Genomic DNA, 15,713 nt, shown 5'->3' with positions numbered 1-15,713 from the left:
TTAATTCAATTATTTCAGATGAAAAGTGTATCTTATTTTTGCTTTCTAATAAAAGAAAGTGAGAAATTCGCTTTCTGGAAAAGTTTTATTTCAGCATATTCTTCCTTTCAGAATGGTTTAGGACCACCTAAATCCACTAACTAGCTTGCATTTCAAACGCCTGTTGGTGCATTTAGGTGATGCTTTATTTCTGCTTAGAAGGTGTAATACAGAGTCTCCAGAGAGTCAGTCAAGCTGTGTAAAACTATTAAATAGGAGTGTTTAGAGACAAACAAAATTTCAGAACCAATGAGACAAATCAGAATACAAATAAGAACTGAAATCTAATGGAGAGAAAACAAAACCAGAGCAAATTCTCAACCTCATGGCAACTTTACTTTCATGTGTAGCTGGGGCTTTTTTAACATCTCACATCAACCCAATTTAGTGTAATTTAAAAGTATATAAAATGATATATTTTATAAAGATTGATAAGACATGGCATGACAGTTGTGGGTCTTATATATGTTCTGTGCTGATTTTATTCTTTGCTTCTTTATAGGCAGTGGAATAATTTGAAGTGAGGGAGATATTGGAAAGTATGACAGAAAGGCATGAGGAGAGTTGGAGCATAAGCTTCTTGTGGGTAGCGTCAACTCTGTTGTATTGTACTCTTCCAAGCACTTAGTACAGTGCTTTGCACACAGTAGGTGCTCAATAAATACCATTGATTTATTAGTTTTATTCATGATATTAGTTATGCACTTACTATGTGCCGTGCACTATACTAAGCACTGGAGTAAATTCAAGATAATCAGGTTGAGTACAGTTCATATTCCACCTGGGGCTCACAGTCTCAATTCCCAAATTACAGATGAGGAAACCACAGCAAAGAGAATTGAAATGAACTGCCCAAGGTCACAGAACAGAGAAGTGGCAGAGCCAGGATTAGAACCCAGGTTATTCTGACTCCCAGGCCCAGGTTCTTTTCACTAGGCCAAGCTGCTTCTCTAATGTATATGTATATAAATATAATTTATAATATATAAATATATATGATGTATATAAATATATAATATGAAAAAATATATATAAAATATATACATATAATGGATATCTATATAAATGCTGTGGGCTTGTGAATGGGGTGAAGAAAGGGTATAAGTTGAATTTCAAGGGTAACACGGAATGGAAAGGGAATAGGGGAAATGAGGGCTTAGTTGGGGAAAGCTTCTTGGAGGAGGTGTGATTTTAATAAGGCTTTGAAGGTGGGAAGAGTGATCATCTATTGGATATGAAAGGGGAGAGAGAGGCAGGAAGTGGGCAAGAGATCAGCATCGACATAGATAAGATTAAGCTTTAGTGAGTAGCGCGGCCGAGTGGAAAAAGCACGGGCCTGGGAGTCAGAGGACCTGTGTTCTAATCCTGGTTCTGCCCCTCGTCTGTTGGGTGGCCTTGGTCAAAACACTTGGGCTTTTTCTGTTTCGGTTACTTCATCTGTAAAATGAGGATTAAGACTGAGCTATTATTCTTAATCTTCTCTAAGTTTGAGAGTCTTTTTGTTGTCTTTGGTCATGTCCTAAAAGTAACAGATTATCCTCATCGATGCAGTTTACTTGTTTGACACCATCCCTGACCCTCATGGGGCTCACAGTCTAAGTATGAGGGAGAACAGGAGAACTGAGACACAGAGAAGTTAAGTGACTTGCCCAATGTCACAGCAAGCTGAGCAGAGCTGCGATTAGAACCCGGGTCCTCCCAGGCCCCTGCTCTTTCCACTAGTCCATGATGCTCCCAGCCTTTCACTGTTGGGGCAACCTAGAGCCCTGCTCTGTCTAATGGCTCAAGAACTCTGAAAGATCCTAGACCCTCGGGAGTATACAATAAAAGCAGAAGACACCATCCTTGCCCGAATAGATAGAAATAATTAAGACAAGTGAATACATCAATCAATAAGAGATTAACAGAAGATAAAATGAGTGCTGAGGTGGCTAATGAGAAGAAAGGTGAAGGGAGGAAGTGAGTTTTTATGAAGGCTAAGAAGAGCTCTCAGGATCGCACCTGAAGAGTTTCCAGTACTCCATGAGTCTTGGCTATGGGACGGAGAGTCATGCAGAGGCCTACCCATTCCATTCCTAGCTTGGCCAGTAGCTAGCAAGTGGCAGGCAATCTGCTACAAGTCAAAACTCACCCAAGCTGGGCAGCAGCGGCATGGGAGAGAGTCAAGGGCAGAGACTCAAGTTTACTGCACGGAAAGAGGCAGTGGTAAACCGCTTCCTGATTTTTACCAATAAAACTCTACGGATACGCTATCAGAACGATGGCAGATGGAAAGCGGGGCATTCTAGGGGTGGTATGTCCATGGTGTTGCTATGGGTCGGAAATGACTCGATGGCCTAAGACAAGATTTTGGAGGATTCGATGTGCAAAAATTGGAGAGGAGATGGAGATGGCCCAAGCAAGGGGAAACGTTTGAGCAAAGGGCTGGAGTTGGGAACGTCAAGAATGAAAAACCTTTACAGAAAATCTGCTTGAGAGGAAAAAAGAACAAAGTGGAGTCAGAGATATTCCCTTTGATGTCTCCAGTCAGTGTGCTTCAGGCTGCTTACTGCTTTGACTAGTTTAGTAAGTGGACAAAATAAGAAGCATTTAAAGAGGATGTGTGGTAAGAGATACAGTTAAAGCCATGTCCAATGGGGTGATTTATAGAGATAGAGAAATGACAGATACTCAGAGATAGAAAAAATGGATGGATACATTATAATTTGAAAATAACCTTCCATTCAAGGGGGATATCTTATCTCCAAAGTCTTCTTGCTTTTGTAAATTATGTTATGTTATAATGATAATAGATCACAATTTATGTGGCCCAATCAGTAAATTAATATTAACTGAAATGTTTCCTCTTTGTAGACATGGTTAATTTACAGTTAACCTACCCTCCTGAGTCTCACTTCCTTTTGATAAAGAAGACTATGGTTGTCTGTTCCAAATGACTTAAGGCATAACCATTAACTTTAATGGTAATTATGTTTTTAAATTTGTAAATCGAATTACAAATTTCTCTACAGATCAAATAGAGGAAAGAATGAAGGTCTCATCTGGTTTGCTCTCCTTTTGCAACTATTACCTAGTAGTTCATTGACCGTGTTGGCAGGTAAGCTTGTCCTTTAGACTGTAAGCTCATTGTGGGCAGGGAATGTGTCTACCAACTCTGTTATACTGTCTGACCCAAGTGTTTAGTACAGTGCTCCAAACGCAGTTAGTGCTCAAAAAGTACAGTTGATTGATCCATTGGCATGAGGCAAAGCTAACAGAATTTTAATCCACATTTCCTTAGCAACTCAAAAGTGTTCTGCTGCCTTAATGCTCTAACTGAAAGAGGATTGGACAAAAGAGAAATACATAAGAATGGCTTGACTCTACTTGACTGAGTCCAAGAAAAGTTGAGATCTTCATTAGCTTGAAATCTTGAAATCCTTAAGAATGGACTGGTTCTGGAGTCTAACTGCTCCACTTATCTGCCAGGAAATTAGGGGAGACAAGGCTGAGGGAGTTGAAAAGTCCCAAACGTCCTGTGATGGTCAGTTGCAAATATTGATACAATGTCTATCTAGTAGTAGTAGCAATAACATTTATTGAGCACCCACTTGGTGTGGTTCACTGTGCATAATAACAGTGACTCAAATTCCCTATTCATTCAACTGATTAATCAATCGTACCTTTTGAGCGCTTACTATTCATTCATTCAATAGTATTTATTGAGCGCTTACTATGTGCAGAGCACTGTACTAAGCACTTGGAATGTACAAATCGGCAACAGATAGAGACAGTCCCTGCCCTTTGACGGGCTTACAGTCTAATCGGGGGAGACGGGCAGACAAGAACAAGGGCAATAAATAGAGTCAAGGGGAAGAACATCTGATAAAAACAATGGCAAATAAATAGAATCAGGGTGATGTACATCTCATTAAACAAAATAAATAGGGTGATGAACATATATACAGTTGAGCGGACGAGTACAGTGCTTGAGGGGGTGGGACGGGAGAGGGGGCGGAGGAGAGGGAAAGGGGGGTGAAGAGGGTTTATCTGCGGAGACGTGAAGGGGGGGTAGAGGGAGCAGAGGGAAAAAGGGGGGAGCTCAGTCTGGGAAGGCCTCTTGGAGGAGGTGAGCTTTAAGTAGGGATTTGAAGAGGGGAAGAGAATTAGATTGACGGAGGTGAGGAGGGAGGGCATTCCAGGACTGTGGGAGGACGTGGCCCAGGGATCGACGGCGGGCTAGGCGAGACCGAGGGACGTTGAGGAGGTGGGCGGCAGAGGAGCGGAGCGTGCGGGGTGGGCGGTAGAAAGAGAGAAGGGAGGAGAGGTATGAAGGGGCAAGGTGATGGAGAGCGTTGAAGCCTAGATTGAGGATGTACAGAGCACTGTACTAAGTGCATGGGAGAGTACAATACAACAGAATTAGAAGACACGTTCCATGCCCATTACGAGCTTACAGTCTAGAGGGCAGTACTGACCCACAAAGACCTAATACTCTGCTATTGATTTTCCTCATGGGGAGAGGAGGGTGCAAATATTGAGCTCCCACGTGATAGATTCAGGTGCCTACAAGTGTTTTCCTCCATGAAACCTTTGTTTCCTACAGATACAGTGTGTGAGAAGAGGGAGAGGCATGGTGAGTATAATCGTTTTAAAAGAGTGAAGTGTGGAGGCTGGGTTGCTACGAGAGGAGCAAGGATTTCCACCAGGAGGTCTTTGACTAAGGTCCTCCATTCTTCTTCCGCCACTCCCTTCTGCATCGCTCTGACTTGTTTCCGTTTTGCTCCCCCCCTCCCAGTCCTACAGCACTTATGTATTTATCTGTCATTTATATTAATGTCTTTCTCCCGCCCTCTAGACCCTAAGCTCGTTGTGGGCAGGGAATGTCTGTTTATTGTTACAGTGTTCTCTCCTAAGTGCTTAGTACTGTGCTCTGCATAGAGCAAGAGGTCAATAAATACTATCGAAGAATGCATGATAGGTAGGAGGGGGAGAGCTAAGTGTCTTCAATCAGACTGTGAGGAATTTATGCTGTTGACCTTGGAGAAAGCAGTTTAAGTGGGAGTCAATTAGATGGCGAAGAAGCGCTGTTGGTTTCAGAGGAAGGGTGCAGAGCTATAGGAGATGAGGATGAGTTGAGAGGGAGATGGTCAGCCTGGGGTCTGGCTTTCCATTAGCAGTGGTGACCAAGATGAGCATGTGAATGGAGGATGCGTACTCACTTGTACTTTGAAGCAGAAGTGAGGTCAAAGGAAATGATATTTCACTTACTTTATCGACCTCCTACTACAGTCCAGACTGCCTACTTCGCTCCTCCAGTGGCAGCTTGCTTAATGTGCCCCAATCTCGTCTGTTTCGCTGCCGATCCCTTTCTTACATCCTCCCTCTTGCCTGGAACTTCCTCCCCCTTCATATTTTTTTATGGCATTCGTTAAGTGTTTACTTTGTGCCAGGCAGCCTACTAAGAGCCCGGGTAGGCACAAGCTAATTGGATTGGACACAGTCCCTTTCCCAGGTGGGGCTCACAATCTTAATCCCCATTTCACAGATGAGGTGACTGCAGCACAGAGAATTGAAGGGACTTGTCCAAGGTCATTCAATACTATTTACTGAGCACTTACTATGTGCAGAGCACTGTACTAAGCGCTTGGAATGTACAAATCGGTAACAGATAGAGACAGTCCCTGCCCTTTGACTGGTTTACAGTCTAGTCCCCAGCAGACAGTGGTCGAGCTGGAATTAGAACCCGGGTCCTGGTTCTTTCCACTGGGACATTCTGCTTCTCTAAATTGCCTCACTGCTTAATAACCCAGTGCTTAGAACAGTGCCCAGTGCTTAGAACAGTGCTTGGCACATAGTAAGTGCTTAACAAATACCATCATTATTATTATTCATTCATTCAATAGTATTTATTGAGCGCTTACAACCAACAGTCTACCACTCTCCCCACCTTCAATGCCTTTTTAAGATCACAGCTCCCTTTTTAAGTTCTCATCTCCTCCAAAAGTCCTTCCCTAATTAATCCCTCTTTCCCAGACTCCCTCTCCCTTCTGCATCATCTTGATCTATACATTTGGGGCATATTGTATTTACCTCACCCTCAGCCCCACAGAATTTATGGGCACAGCGGTAATGTATTTATTTACAATAATGTCTGCTTCCCCCTCTAGACTGTAAGCTCGTTGTGGGCAGGGATCATGTTTACCAACTCATTTTTCCTGTTTCTGTTCCTGTTACTGTATTTTTCCAAGCTCTGTGAACAGAATTTACAGAAAGCACTCAATATATACCATTGATTGATTGATTATAATCCTAATTTTATAGAACTGCTTTGTTTGGAAATTAAAAATAAATCAGGCATGATGCCATCCATTTTGCTTCTGGTTAAAAGGAAAATGTTGGAGGGCTGACAAAAGAGGCAGTTCCAGTGGAATAAATTAGGCAATGTAAAGGAAGGAAACTCATGTACTAGATATGTGGGAGACACTAAAAGATTCTAATGTTGCAGAGATATTGATTGTTGTAGCTATTTGGTGAAAAGCAGATCTGTTTGTGCTACTTCATAACAATGAAGGAACTGCTGTTTGTATTTATGATTCAGCTTCTGTGAAAAAAAATTGGTAGTAATTGGGAATATTGATGGATAAATTTGTTCCCTTATCATTTAAATATTTTTGGATGAAAGAGATGGGAGGAGGACCATGCACCATTCTAATGTATCACAAACTAACAATAAGAAGAAATATCACAATTATCACTTTTAATGAATTTAATTTTAATTTTTATGATGTCATTTGTTAAACACTTGCTTTGTGCCAAGCATTGTACTGAGAGTTGGGGCAGATACTAGATATCCAGGTCATGCACAGTCCCTGTCCCTCATGGGGATCACTGAGGGGATCCCCACGAGGGGATCACTGTAGGATGAAGAAGGGGTATCCTCACTGTTTTTATAGATGAGGAAACTGAGGCAGAGAGAAGTTAAGTGACTGGCCTAAGATCACACAGCAGATGAGTGGCAGAGTTGGGATTAGAACTCATGTCCTCTGACTTCCAGGACAATGCTCTTTTCGCTAGACCACAGCGCTTCTCAATTGATCAAGCGCTTAGTACAGAGTAAACGTTCAATAAATACCACTGATTGTTCCATCTCCCATGAAGCGATCTCTGCCAGATTGGAAGAGCCTGGTATCTGAGGGCTCATTATATCATGTTTAGGGATTTGATCGGAAACTTTCTGCAACTAGCAGTCTATTCATTTTAGATTCTTAAATGACTTATTTACTTATTTAATACTTACTAAACATCAACCACATGCTGAGTAGTTTATATGAGTTAAACAGATTTTGCCTGCAAGGTATGTAATTTCTAAGTAGGATGATAAAGCATCAAACAGGCATTGGAGGGCACAAACAAGGATGCCAGTGTTAATGATTGTTTTCTCCATTGATCTGTATAACCTCTGGGAAAACCACCAGCTCTGTTTTTGCCTTCTTGCTGAGTAGGTCTCAGAAGGAGACTTGATGCCATGGTAGGGGGAGAGAGTTAAAGTTCCTGTCCGATGTCCAGCAGGAACTTCTAATATAGTTTAGGGGAGGTCTTAATGGCTTCATTTCACTCTTCCGTCTGGATCATTTTTGTACAAAAGTGTTGAGTCCATGTTTCCCCACTCCTCAAGAACCTCCAGTGGTTGCCCATTCACCTCCCTGTCAAACAGAAACTCTTTAAAGCACTCGATCCCCTTGTCTCCACCTACCTCACCTCAGTCCGCATACTTTGCTCCTCTAATGCCAACCTACTCACTGTACCTCGATCTCATCTATCTCACCGCTGGCCTCTCGTCCGTGTCTTGCCTCTGGCCGGGAATGCCCTCCCTCCTCAAACCAGACCGACAGTTACTCTCCCTGCCTTCAAAGCCTTATTGAAGGCGCACCTCCTCCAAGAGGCCTTCCCTGCCTAAGCCCCCCTTTCCTCTCCTCCCACTCCCTTCTGCGTCACCCTGACTTGTTCCCTTTATTCGCCATCCATCCCTCCCCAACCCAAGAGCACTTCTGTACCTCTCCACAATTTATTTATATTAATTCTGTCTCCGCTTCTAGATTGTAAGCTTGCTGTGGGTAGGGAATGTGTCATTATTTTGTTGTATTGTATTTGATTTGTATTTTTGTACAGTTTTCATACAAATTGCTACTCCCAGAGAATTGTAGCATAGCAAAGACAAGGACCATAGCTTGCTCCAAGTCAGGCACCCTTAATCCCACTCCCTCCCAGCTCCCAGGAGGTCTCAACGGGTGTCCCCTGGGCCAGGTACTTAGCATGGACCACTGACATTTTGTAAGGTCTTAACACATCTGTCCATTTATCCAAGCAGACCCAATTGCCTCCCGTAGATGATCCCGCCAGCCCTCATCAATCTCTGTGATCTTAATCATCTTCAGCCACTTCTCGCCTGTCCTGCAGTCAGCCCCTGGCCCACATCCTACCTCTGGCCCGGAAGGCCCTCCCTCCTCAAATCCACCAAACAATCACACTTCCCCTTTCAAAGCCCTACTGAAGGCTCACCTCCTCCAGGAGGCCTTCCCAGACTAAGCCCTCCTTTTCCTCAGCTCCCTATCCTCTTCATCCCGACTTGCTCCCTTTGCTCTACCCGCCTCCCCTGCCACAGCAATTGAGTATATATGTACTTATCTATAATTCTATTTATTTATATTGATGCCTGTTTACTTGCTTTGTTATGTCAATATCTATAATTCTATTTATACTGATGACAGTGATGCCTGTTTACTTGTTTTGATGTCTGTCTCCCCTCTTCTAGACTGTAAGCCCGTGTGGACAGGGATTGTCTCTCTTTATTGCTGAATTGTACTTTCCAAGCGCTCAGTACAGTGCTCTGCACACAGGAAGCGCTCAATAAATACAACTGAATGAACGAATGAATTTATGGTTGACAGTGGATAGAGTGCAGGCCTGGGAGTCAGAAGTCATGGTTTCTAATCCCGGCTCTGCCGCTTTTCTGCTGTGTGATCTTGGCAAGTCACTTCACTTCTCTGGGGCTCAGTTACCTCATCTGTAAAAATGGGAATCAGACTGGGGGTCCCCAAGGGACAGGGACTATGTCCAACTCTATTTGCTTGTATCCACCCCGTCACTTAGTACAGTGCCTGGCACACAGTAAGCGCTTACCAAATACCATAATTACTGTTATTATTATTATTATTTCCATTCGTACTTGTTTGTCACTCTCAGTACCTCCTCCAACATTCCCCCCGAAGCATAAATTGTGCAAGATCTTCTTGGTAACCTTGAAGCCGGCCTTTTGATCTCCACTTTGAGGCCTGCTCTACCATCTTAGAGTCACATGGCCCAGAGATTGGAGGTGGGGGACAATCCTCCAGAACAAATGTGTTGGGGGAAACATGGGGCACTAAGATCAATCCCACATTGCTTTGGAGAAGGACCCGGAGGTATCTTTTGGTGATGGCAGCAACTCCAGTCATTGTTGTGGATTCCATTCTGGGATAGGGGTTGGGAGACACACCACGGCACCTCGGTGTTTGGGGAGGGGGTCTCTACGGATGGATGAAGGCGGGTGGTCCTGGGGCTCTGGAGTTTATCTGACAAAGGAACTGTGTGACCATGACCTTCACTTCTCTGTGCCTCAGTTACCTCATTTGTAAAATGCGGATTAAGACTAAGAGCCCCACATGGGACAACCTGTTTATTTTGTATCTACCCTAGTGCTTAGAACAGTACTTGGACATAGTAAGTGCTTAACAAATACCATTATTATTATTGTTACCAGTGGAGCTGCTGGTAGCACAAGATCGCCCTCAGGCTTCTAAGGTAATCCTCCTTGGGCCATGAGACCATGAGGTAACTGTGGACCCCAGGACTGGTGTCTGGTGGGCGTGGAAGGGATGTGTGGCGATGGGGGATCCAGCCCACTGCTGAGATAACTATCAGGGTGCCTCAGTGGAAAGAGCACAGGGTTGGGAGTCAGAGTCATGGGTTCTAATCCCGGCTCCACCACTTGTCAGCTGTGTGACTTTGAGCCAGTCACTTAACTTCTCTGAACCTCATTTACCTCATCTTTAAAATGGGGATTAAGACTGTGAGCCCCACGTGGGACAATATGATCATCTTGTAATAATAATAATAATGGTATTTATTAAGCGCTTACTATGTGCCGAGCACTGTTCTAAGTGCTGGGTTAGATACAGGGTTATCAGATTGTCCCTCAGGGGGCTCACAGTCTTAATCCCCATTTTACAGATGAGGTAACTGAAGCCCAGAGAAGTGAAGTGACTTGCCCAAAGTCACCCAGCTGACAAGTGGCAGATCTGGGATTAGAACCCGTGACCTCTGACTCCCAAGCCCGTGCTCTTGCCACTAAGCCATGCTGTTTCTCGTAGCCTCCCCAGCGCTTAGGACAGTGTTTCGCACATAGTAAGCACTTAACAAATACCATCATTATTATTATTTGTTAAGCGCTTACTATGAACCAAGCTCTGTACTGAGCACAGGAGCAGATACAAGCAAATCTAGATGGACAAAGTCCCTGTCCCATGTGGGGCTTAAAGTCTTAATTCCCATATTACAGATGAGGTAACTGAGGCCCAGAGAAGTGAAATGACTTGCCCAAGGTCACACAGCAGACAAGTGGTGGAGTCGGGACTAGAACCCATGACCTTCTGATTGCAGGCCCGTGCTCTATCCACTAGGCCATGCTCTCCAGTACAGTAGTAGCTCCTTGTGTGAAGCTTTGCTGTGCTCCGTGGATGAGGAGGGTGAGGGGGATGGGGTTGGTTCCCTGGTGGAAGCGTCTGGGAGAGAAGCGGCGTGGCTCAGTGGAAAGAGCCCGGGCCTGGGAGTCCGAGGTCATGGGTTCGAATCCCGGCCCCGCCACTTGTCAGCTGTGTGACTGTGGGCAAGTCACTTAACTTCTCTGGGCCTCAGTTACCTCATCTCTAAAATGGGATTAACTGTGAGCCTCACGTGGGTCAACCTGATTACCCTGTATCTACCCCAGCGCTCAGAACAGTGCTCTGCACATAGTAAGCGCTTAACAAATACCAACATTATTATTATTATTCTCTGTGCTGTGGAGCTCACCCCTGGTGGCAGGGAAGAAATGCCTGGGGTGGGGAGAAGAGAGGGAGCAAGGAGGACTATCTTAGAAGCCTGAAGGGGATCTTGTGTTAGCAGCGGCTCCACTGGTAATAATAATAATGATAATAATGGTATTTGTTAAGCACTTACTATGTCCAAGCACTGTTTTAAGCACTAGGGTAGATACAAACTAATCAGGTTGTCTCATGTGGGGCTCATAGTCTTAATCCCTGTTTTACAGATGAGTAACTGAGGCACCGAAAAGTGAAGTGGCTTGCCCAAGGTCACTTAGCAGAAAAGTGACAGAGCCAGGACTAGAACCCATGACCTCTGACTCCCAAGCCCGTGCTCTTTCCGCTAAGCCATGCTGCTATTCTGCATCTAGCGTGAGGGTGGAATGATAAGGTTGGCATTGGCTCTTTGGTTGAAGAAGAGGCTTAGGGCTCACTTTTCCCGAGGAAGGCAAGGGAAACACTAACATTTTAAAATTCCACAGAGAGAGTAGACTCTTACCCCCTACCATTTTGATTAAAAGCAACACATCATTTTCTGGATGAAATGTTTGAATTTTCATTTCAAGTCTGATTATAGAGTAGCGCTGCCATTCTGGAGAAGAAACACCTATCCGTGGGTGAAAGAAATATTTTGATCCCGGAGTTGAACAGAAAAGGTTACTCACAGTACCATGGATGTAAATATAGTCTTTGTGCTACCGTATATTGTTTCTATATATCTCAGTTCTGTAACAGTCTACTCTATATTCTACAGTAATTGTTTTTGCTTCCAAGATTATTTCCTGATAGAAATATCCCTACTGTATTTAGGGAAGAAATTTGCATTATAGAATGAGGATCATTTTAATTTGGGTTTCATGCATCACGGGCTTCCTTCTCAAACCGTATTTGATGTGTTTCTAATTCAAAGAAAAAAAAAAAGCGTGTCCAACTACCTAGAACGTTGTCTTCTCTTTTTGTGTTTGCACAGCTCACCATGTTAAAACCGGGACCTGTGAGGTTGTGGCGCTCCACAGATGTTGTAATAAGAACAAGATAGAAGAAAGGTCACAGACAGTCAAGTGCTCCTGTTTCCCCGGGCAGGTGGCAGGGACCACCCGGGCTGCGCCTTCTTGTGTTGATGGTGCGACTTCTTACGTTGTTTCGTTGTAAGGTCTCTTTCCAGGTGGCTCCATGTCAGTAGAGCCGTGACCAGTGGCTTCCTCTATTGGTACCTGAAATTCATTTTTTAAGCTCAGAGATGCAAACTGACCCATAACGAGGATGGGGGTGGACAATGGGCAGTTTGATGCTACCTGCCAGAGAAACGATTGACTATCACAAGGGGACCCTCTCGAGAAGGAGATTATATCCCGCAAATAACGGAAATACCCCTTAGTTCTGAATAGAATTGACTGAAGATCAGTCAGCCGACAGCTGTGTCAGCAAATCACTTTTCTCTGCAGCGAAGTAGAATATTTGATTTGGAAATTTTTATCTTTAACCTAATTTACAATGATCAAGTATAGAATTTTTATATAGTATTTTTTTCTTCACGAGCAAACACATGTTATGGGTTGGTTGTTTTTGAGAGAGAGGAAAGTATAGCTAATCCACCATCCAGGTTGAGGAAAAGTGTCTCAGACAGTCACTCAGTCAATTGCATTTATTGGACACTTACTATGTGCAGAGCACTGTACCAGGTGCATGGGAGAATATACTATGACAATAAAACAAACGCATTCCTTGCCCACAAGAAGCCTACAGTCTGGGGGGGAGATAGTAATAGTATTGATTAAGCAGTTATTATATGCAAAACACTGTAATAAGCACTGGGAAAGTAAGTGCAGGTGAGAACAGATCTCTGGCCCTCGGAGGGCTTACAGTTGGAACATAGAGTGAGAGAAGGAACCGGTGAAAGACACATCAAGAACGTTCAAATGATTAGAAGACGAAAGCAACATAAAAGAGCAGTACAGAGATAGTTACTGAAACACAGTAAGTGGTAGGATTCTAACGCTTGAAGAGCTGATTTGGAATTCTGTAAGCTGTGTTGGAAAATGTAAATAAGAAATCAAACACAATTGATTCGGTGAGCACATCAACGGTGCTCAGACTTAGCAAGAATATTTACTGAGCACCTTCTGGGTACAAGTACTACACAGATGCTTGGGAAACAAAATAAAAAAGAGTGAAAGACATAACAAGGGGCTTACAATCACTGAACAAGAGCTCAATCGATTAATGGATTTTCTTTTTTCTGTAGAAACCCACTGGAACCAAATTAATGTGTTTCCAGGAGAGGGAAGCAAAGGAAAACATTTAGGAAATGTCTTCTAATGTCAACAATAAGTGGCAGGAGGGCTTGAGAGAAGACAGATGTTAGGGGGAGGCTTTCAACAGAGTAGCCCATCTCCTACTATCACAACACTGGTTCAGAGCAACTGGAGGATCTCTAGGTTTGACATTAATTGGGGAATTTTCCCTTTATTGCCCTCCTCGTTTCTCACAGTTGATGACTGGGGGCTGCTGGAAAAAGCAAAATAAAGACATCACTTTTTAAATATTTCACTAAAAATTATATCTGGAAAGCAAGGACACAAGAAAATTTTGTGACTTTTTTTCCCTTATAGAATTGCATATGCCTTCATTAGAACACTCTATAGTTCTGAATGGAAAATATATTAAATGCCTTTTTTCCCCCCTACCTCTGTAGCTTCAATAGTGGCTCAAAAATGGTGGTGCCACATGCAGCCGTGTCTGGAAGGAGAAGAATGTAAAGTTCTTCCCGACCGGAAAGGATGGAGCTGTTCCTCTGGGAATAAAGTGAAAACCACTCGGGTAGGTGAAACATTGGCACTGGGAGATGCAGTGACTGATTGTGAAAAATTGGAAATGGATGATCATTAGAAAGTAACTGAGGCTTTCCCTTCCAGAATCGTGCTTGGATTTCCTGCCCTGTAGTACTGAAAAGTAATGATACGTGACAGTAGAATGAGGTGTTGTTCGATAAATGCATATGTTATCTAGATACTGACTGTAGTGAGAAATTTTCTATAATTGAAGTATCAAATGTTAGAATTCTGGAAGACGAAACTCAAACTTTTGTCTTTTTGAAAGGGAATAAGTTGACTATCAAAAAAGTAGATTCCAGCAGGTTCTGTTGGTATGATCTGTTCAAGGTTTTTGTGTATATTTTTTTGATATCTCAAATATTGAAAAATAGGTCACTGATGAAAACCGGGACACCACCTTTTCTTCCAGGTAATTAAGGAGGACAGATCGATAAGATGAAATTTCAGGAATGGAAAAGATGTTTTATGGTCATATCCTCTGCTTTCCAACAGTTTCAACTAAGTCACCTGTCTGTATATTTACCTAAAATTTACCCTTATTCAAATAAGTACAGTGCTAAGTGCTTAGTACAGTGCTCTGCACACAGTAAGTGCTCAAGAGATACGATTGAATGGAGTGTGTTTGACCGACCCACTTTCACCTCATGAGATACAAAGGCAAAAAAATAAAGCTAAATCAACATGTATTATTGAGTGACTCTTCACAAAGTTGAAAAACGTATTTCTTTAAAAAGAAATATCACATTGATTTGGCATTTCCTATTTTCCTCCTCAAGTGTGTGTGTGTGTGTCCATGCGTGTACATGTGTATGTATAAGCACACCTGTGTATGAATATAATGGTCCTTGATATTTGAAGAAAATGCCATTATTTGTAATTTTTGCCTGTGGATGCATGTGTGACTGAAAAGGCCAATTCCAGACCACTGTACACACAAAAGACTAGGCCTTACTAGCTGAAATTTGTTTTGTTTACATCTCCTGGACCTGGTTGGGCTTTTGCCTCCTACCTTACCAGGAGGCGATGGGGAAGGTCTTGAGCGTGGAAACCATTCTGTGATCTCAGTGCTCTTCATCTCTAGAAAAAATCTAGCCAGAGACTTCTTGATCTAACTCCTGAGCATTTTTAACCAGAACCTCCCAGAATTGCAATGCAGGTGCAGATCATGTGAGATTGGTCTTTGATGCTCACTGGATACAAGCTCGAAGCAAGAATAGCATTAAAATCTTTTCACAGGGTCCTGAAACCTGACAAAAGCAAAATTGCATCATCAGTACTCCTTACCTCTGGAGATTCCTGAACAGCTTTGCCTGCCCTGAGAAGCTTTTTAAGATTCTCAAACTACTCCCCAGTGATATGACTGATCTCAACAGAATCTTAAGGAACTTGTCATCACTTTTCCCTAGCTTCAGTGGCACAAGCCAGTGCTGAGCAAGAGGTCCAACCTATTCTATGCAGCCTTGCTCAAAGCTGGAAGCAGGTGTCAAAATGATGACTCTGATCCTCTGGAGACCCAACTTAGTAGGATGAAAGAATCATTAAGAATTCCTGTACATTGACAACGAGGTTCAGAAAGCAGAAGCCTAAGAAGACCCAAAGTGGATTGGGACTGTTTCTCAGAATCGGAGTTTGACAATTAGCCTGAAGGACCAGCCTACAATCAACCGTAATACATCGTATAAACCATATACGCAATCAAGGAGGGACATCGGTAACATCAAATTGAATGCTGTCACTG

General features: G+C 43.1%; 1 protein-coding gene across 2 annotated transcripts in view; it reads left to right on the top strand.

The window, feature by feature from the left end:
• The window catches only part of TAFA2 (TAFA chemokine like family member 2), a 453,170-nt gene that overhangs the window by 399,650 nt on the left and 37,807 nt on the right, over positions 1-15,713 (top strand). For both annotated transcript variants that reach the window (XR_003757048.2, XM_029058850.2), the window contains exons 3-4: positions 12,112-12,264; positions 13,837-13,961. Coding sequence is in view for 1 of the 2 variants with exons in the window: in XM_029058850.2 (XP_028914683.1) it covers positions 12,112-12,264; positions 13,837-13,961 (278 nt within the window). In the remaining variant the exon portion in view is untranslated. The remainder of the gene's footprint in view (positions 1-12,111; positions 12,265-13,836; positions 13,962-15,713) is intronic.

Source organism: Ornithorhynchus anatinus, chromosome 2 (assembly GCF_004115215.2).
Source record: "Ornithorhynchus anatinus isolate Pmale09 chromosome 2, mOrnAna1.pri.v4, whole genome shotgun sequence".
In the NCBI taxonomy this organism is placed as follows: Eukaryota; Metazoa; Chordata; class Mammalia; order Monotremata; family Ornithorhynchidae; genus Ornithorhynchus; species Ornithorhynchus anatinus.
Note: the sequence above shows the minus strand (reverse complement) of the source record. Positions and strands in the feature narration are given on the sequence as shown.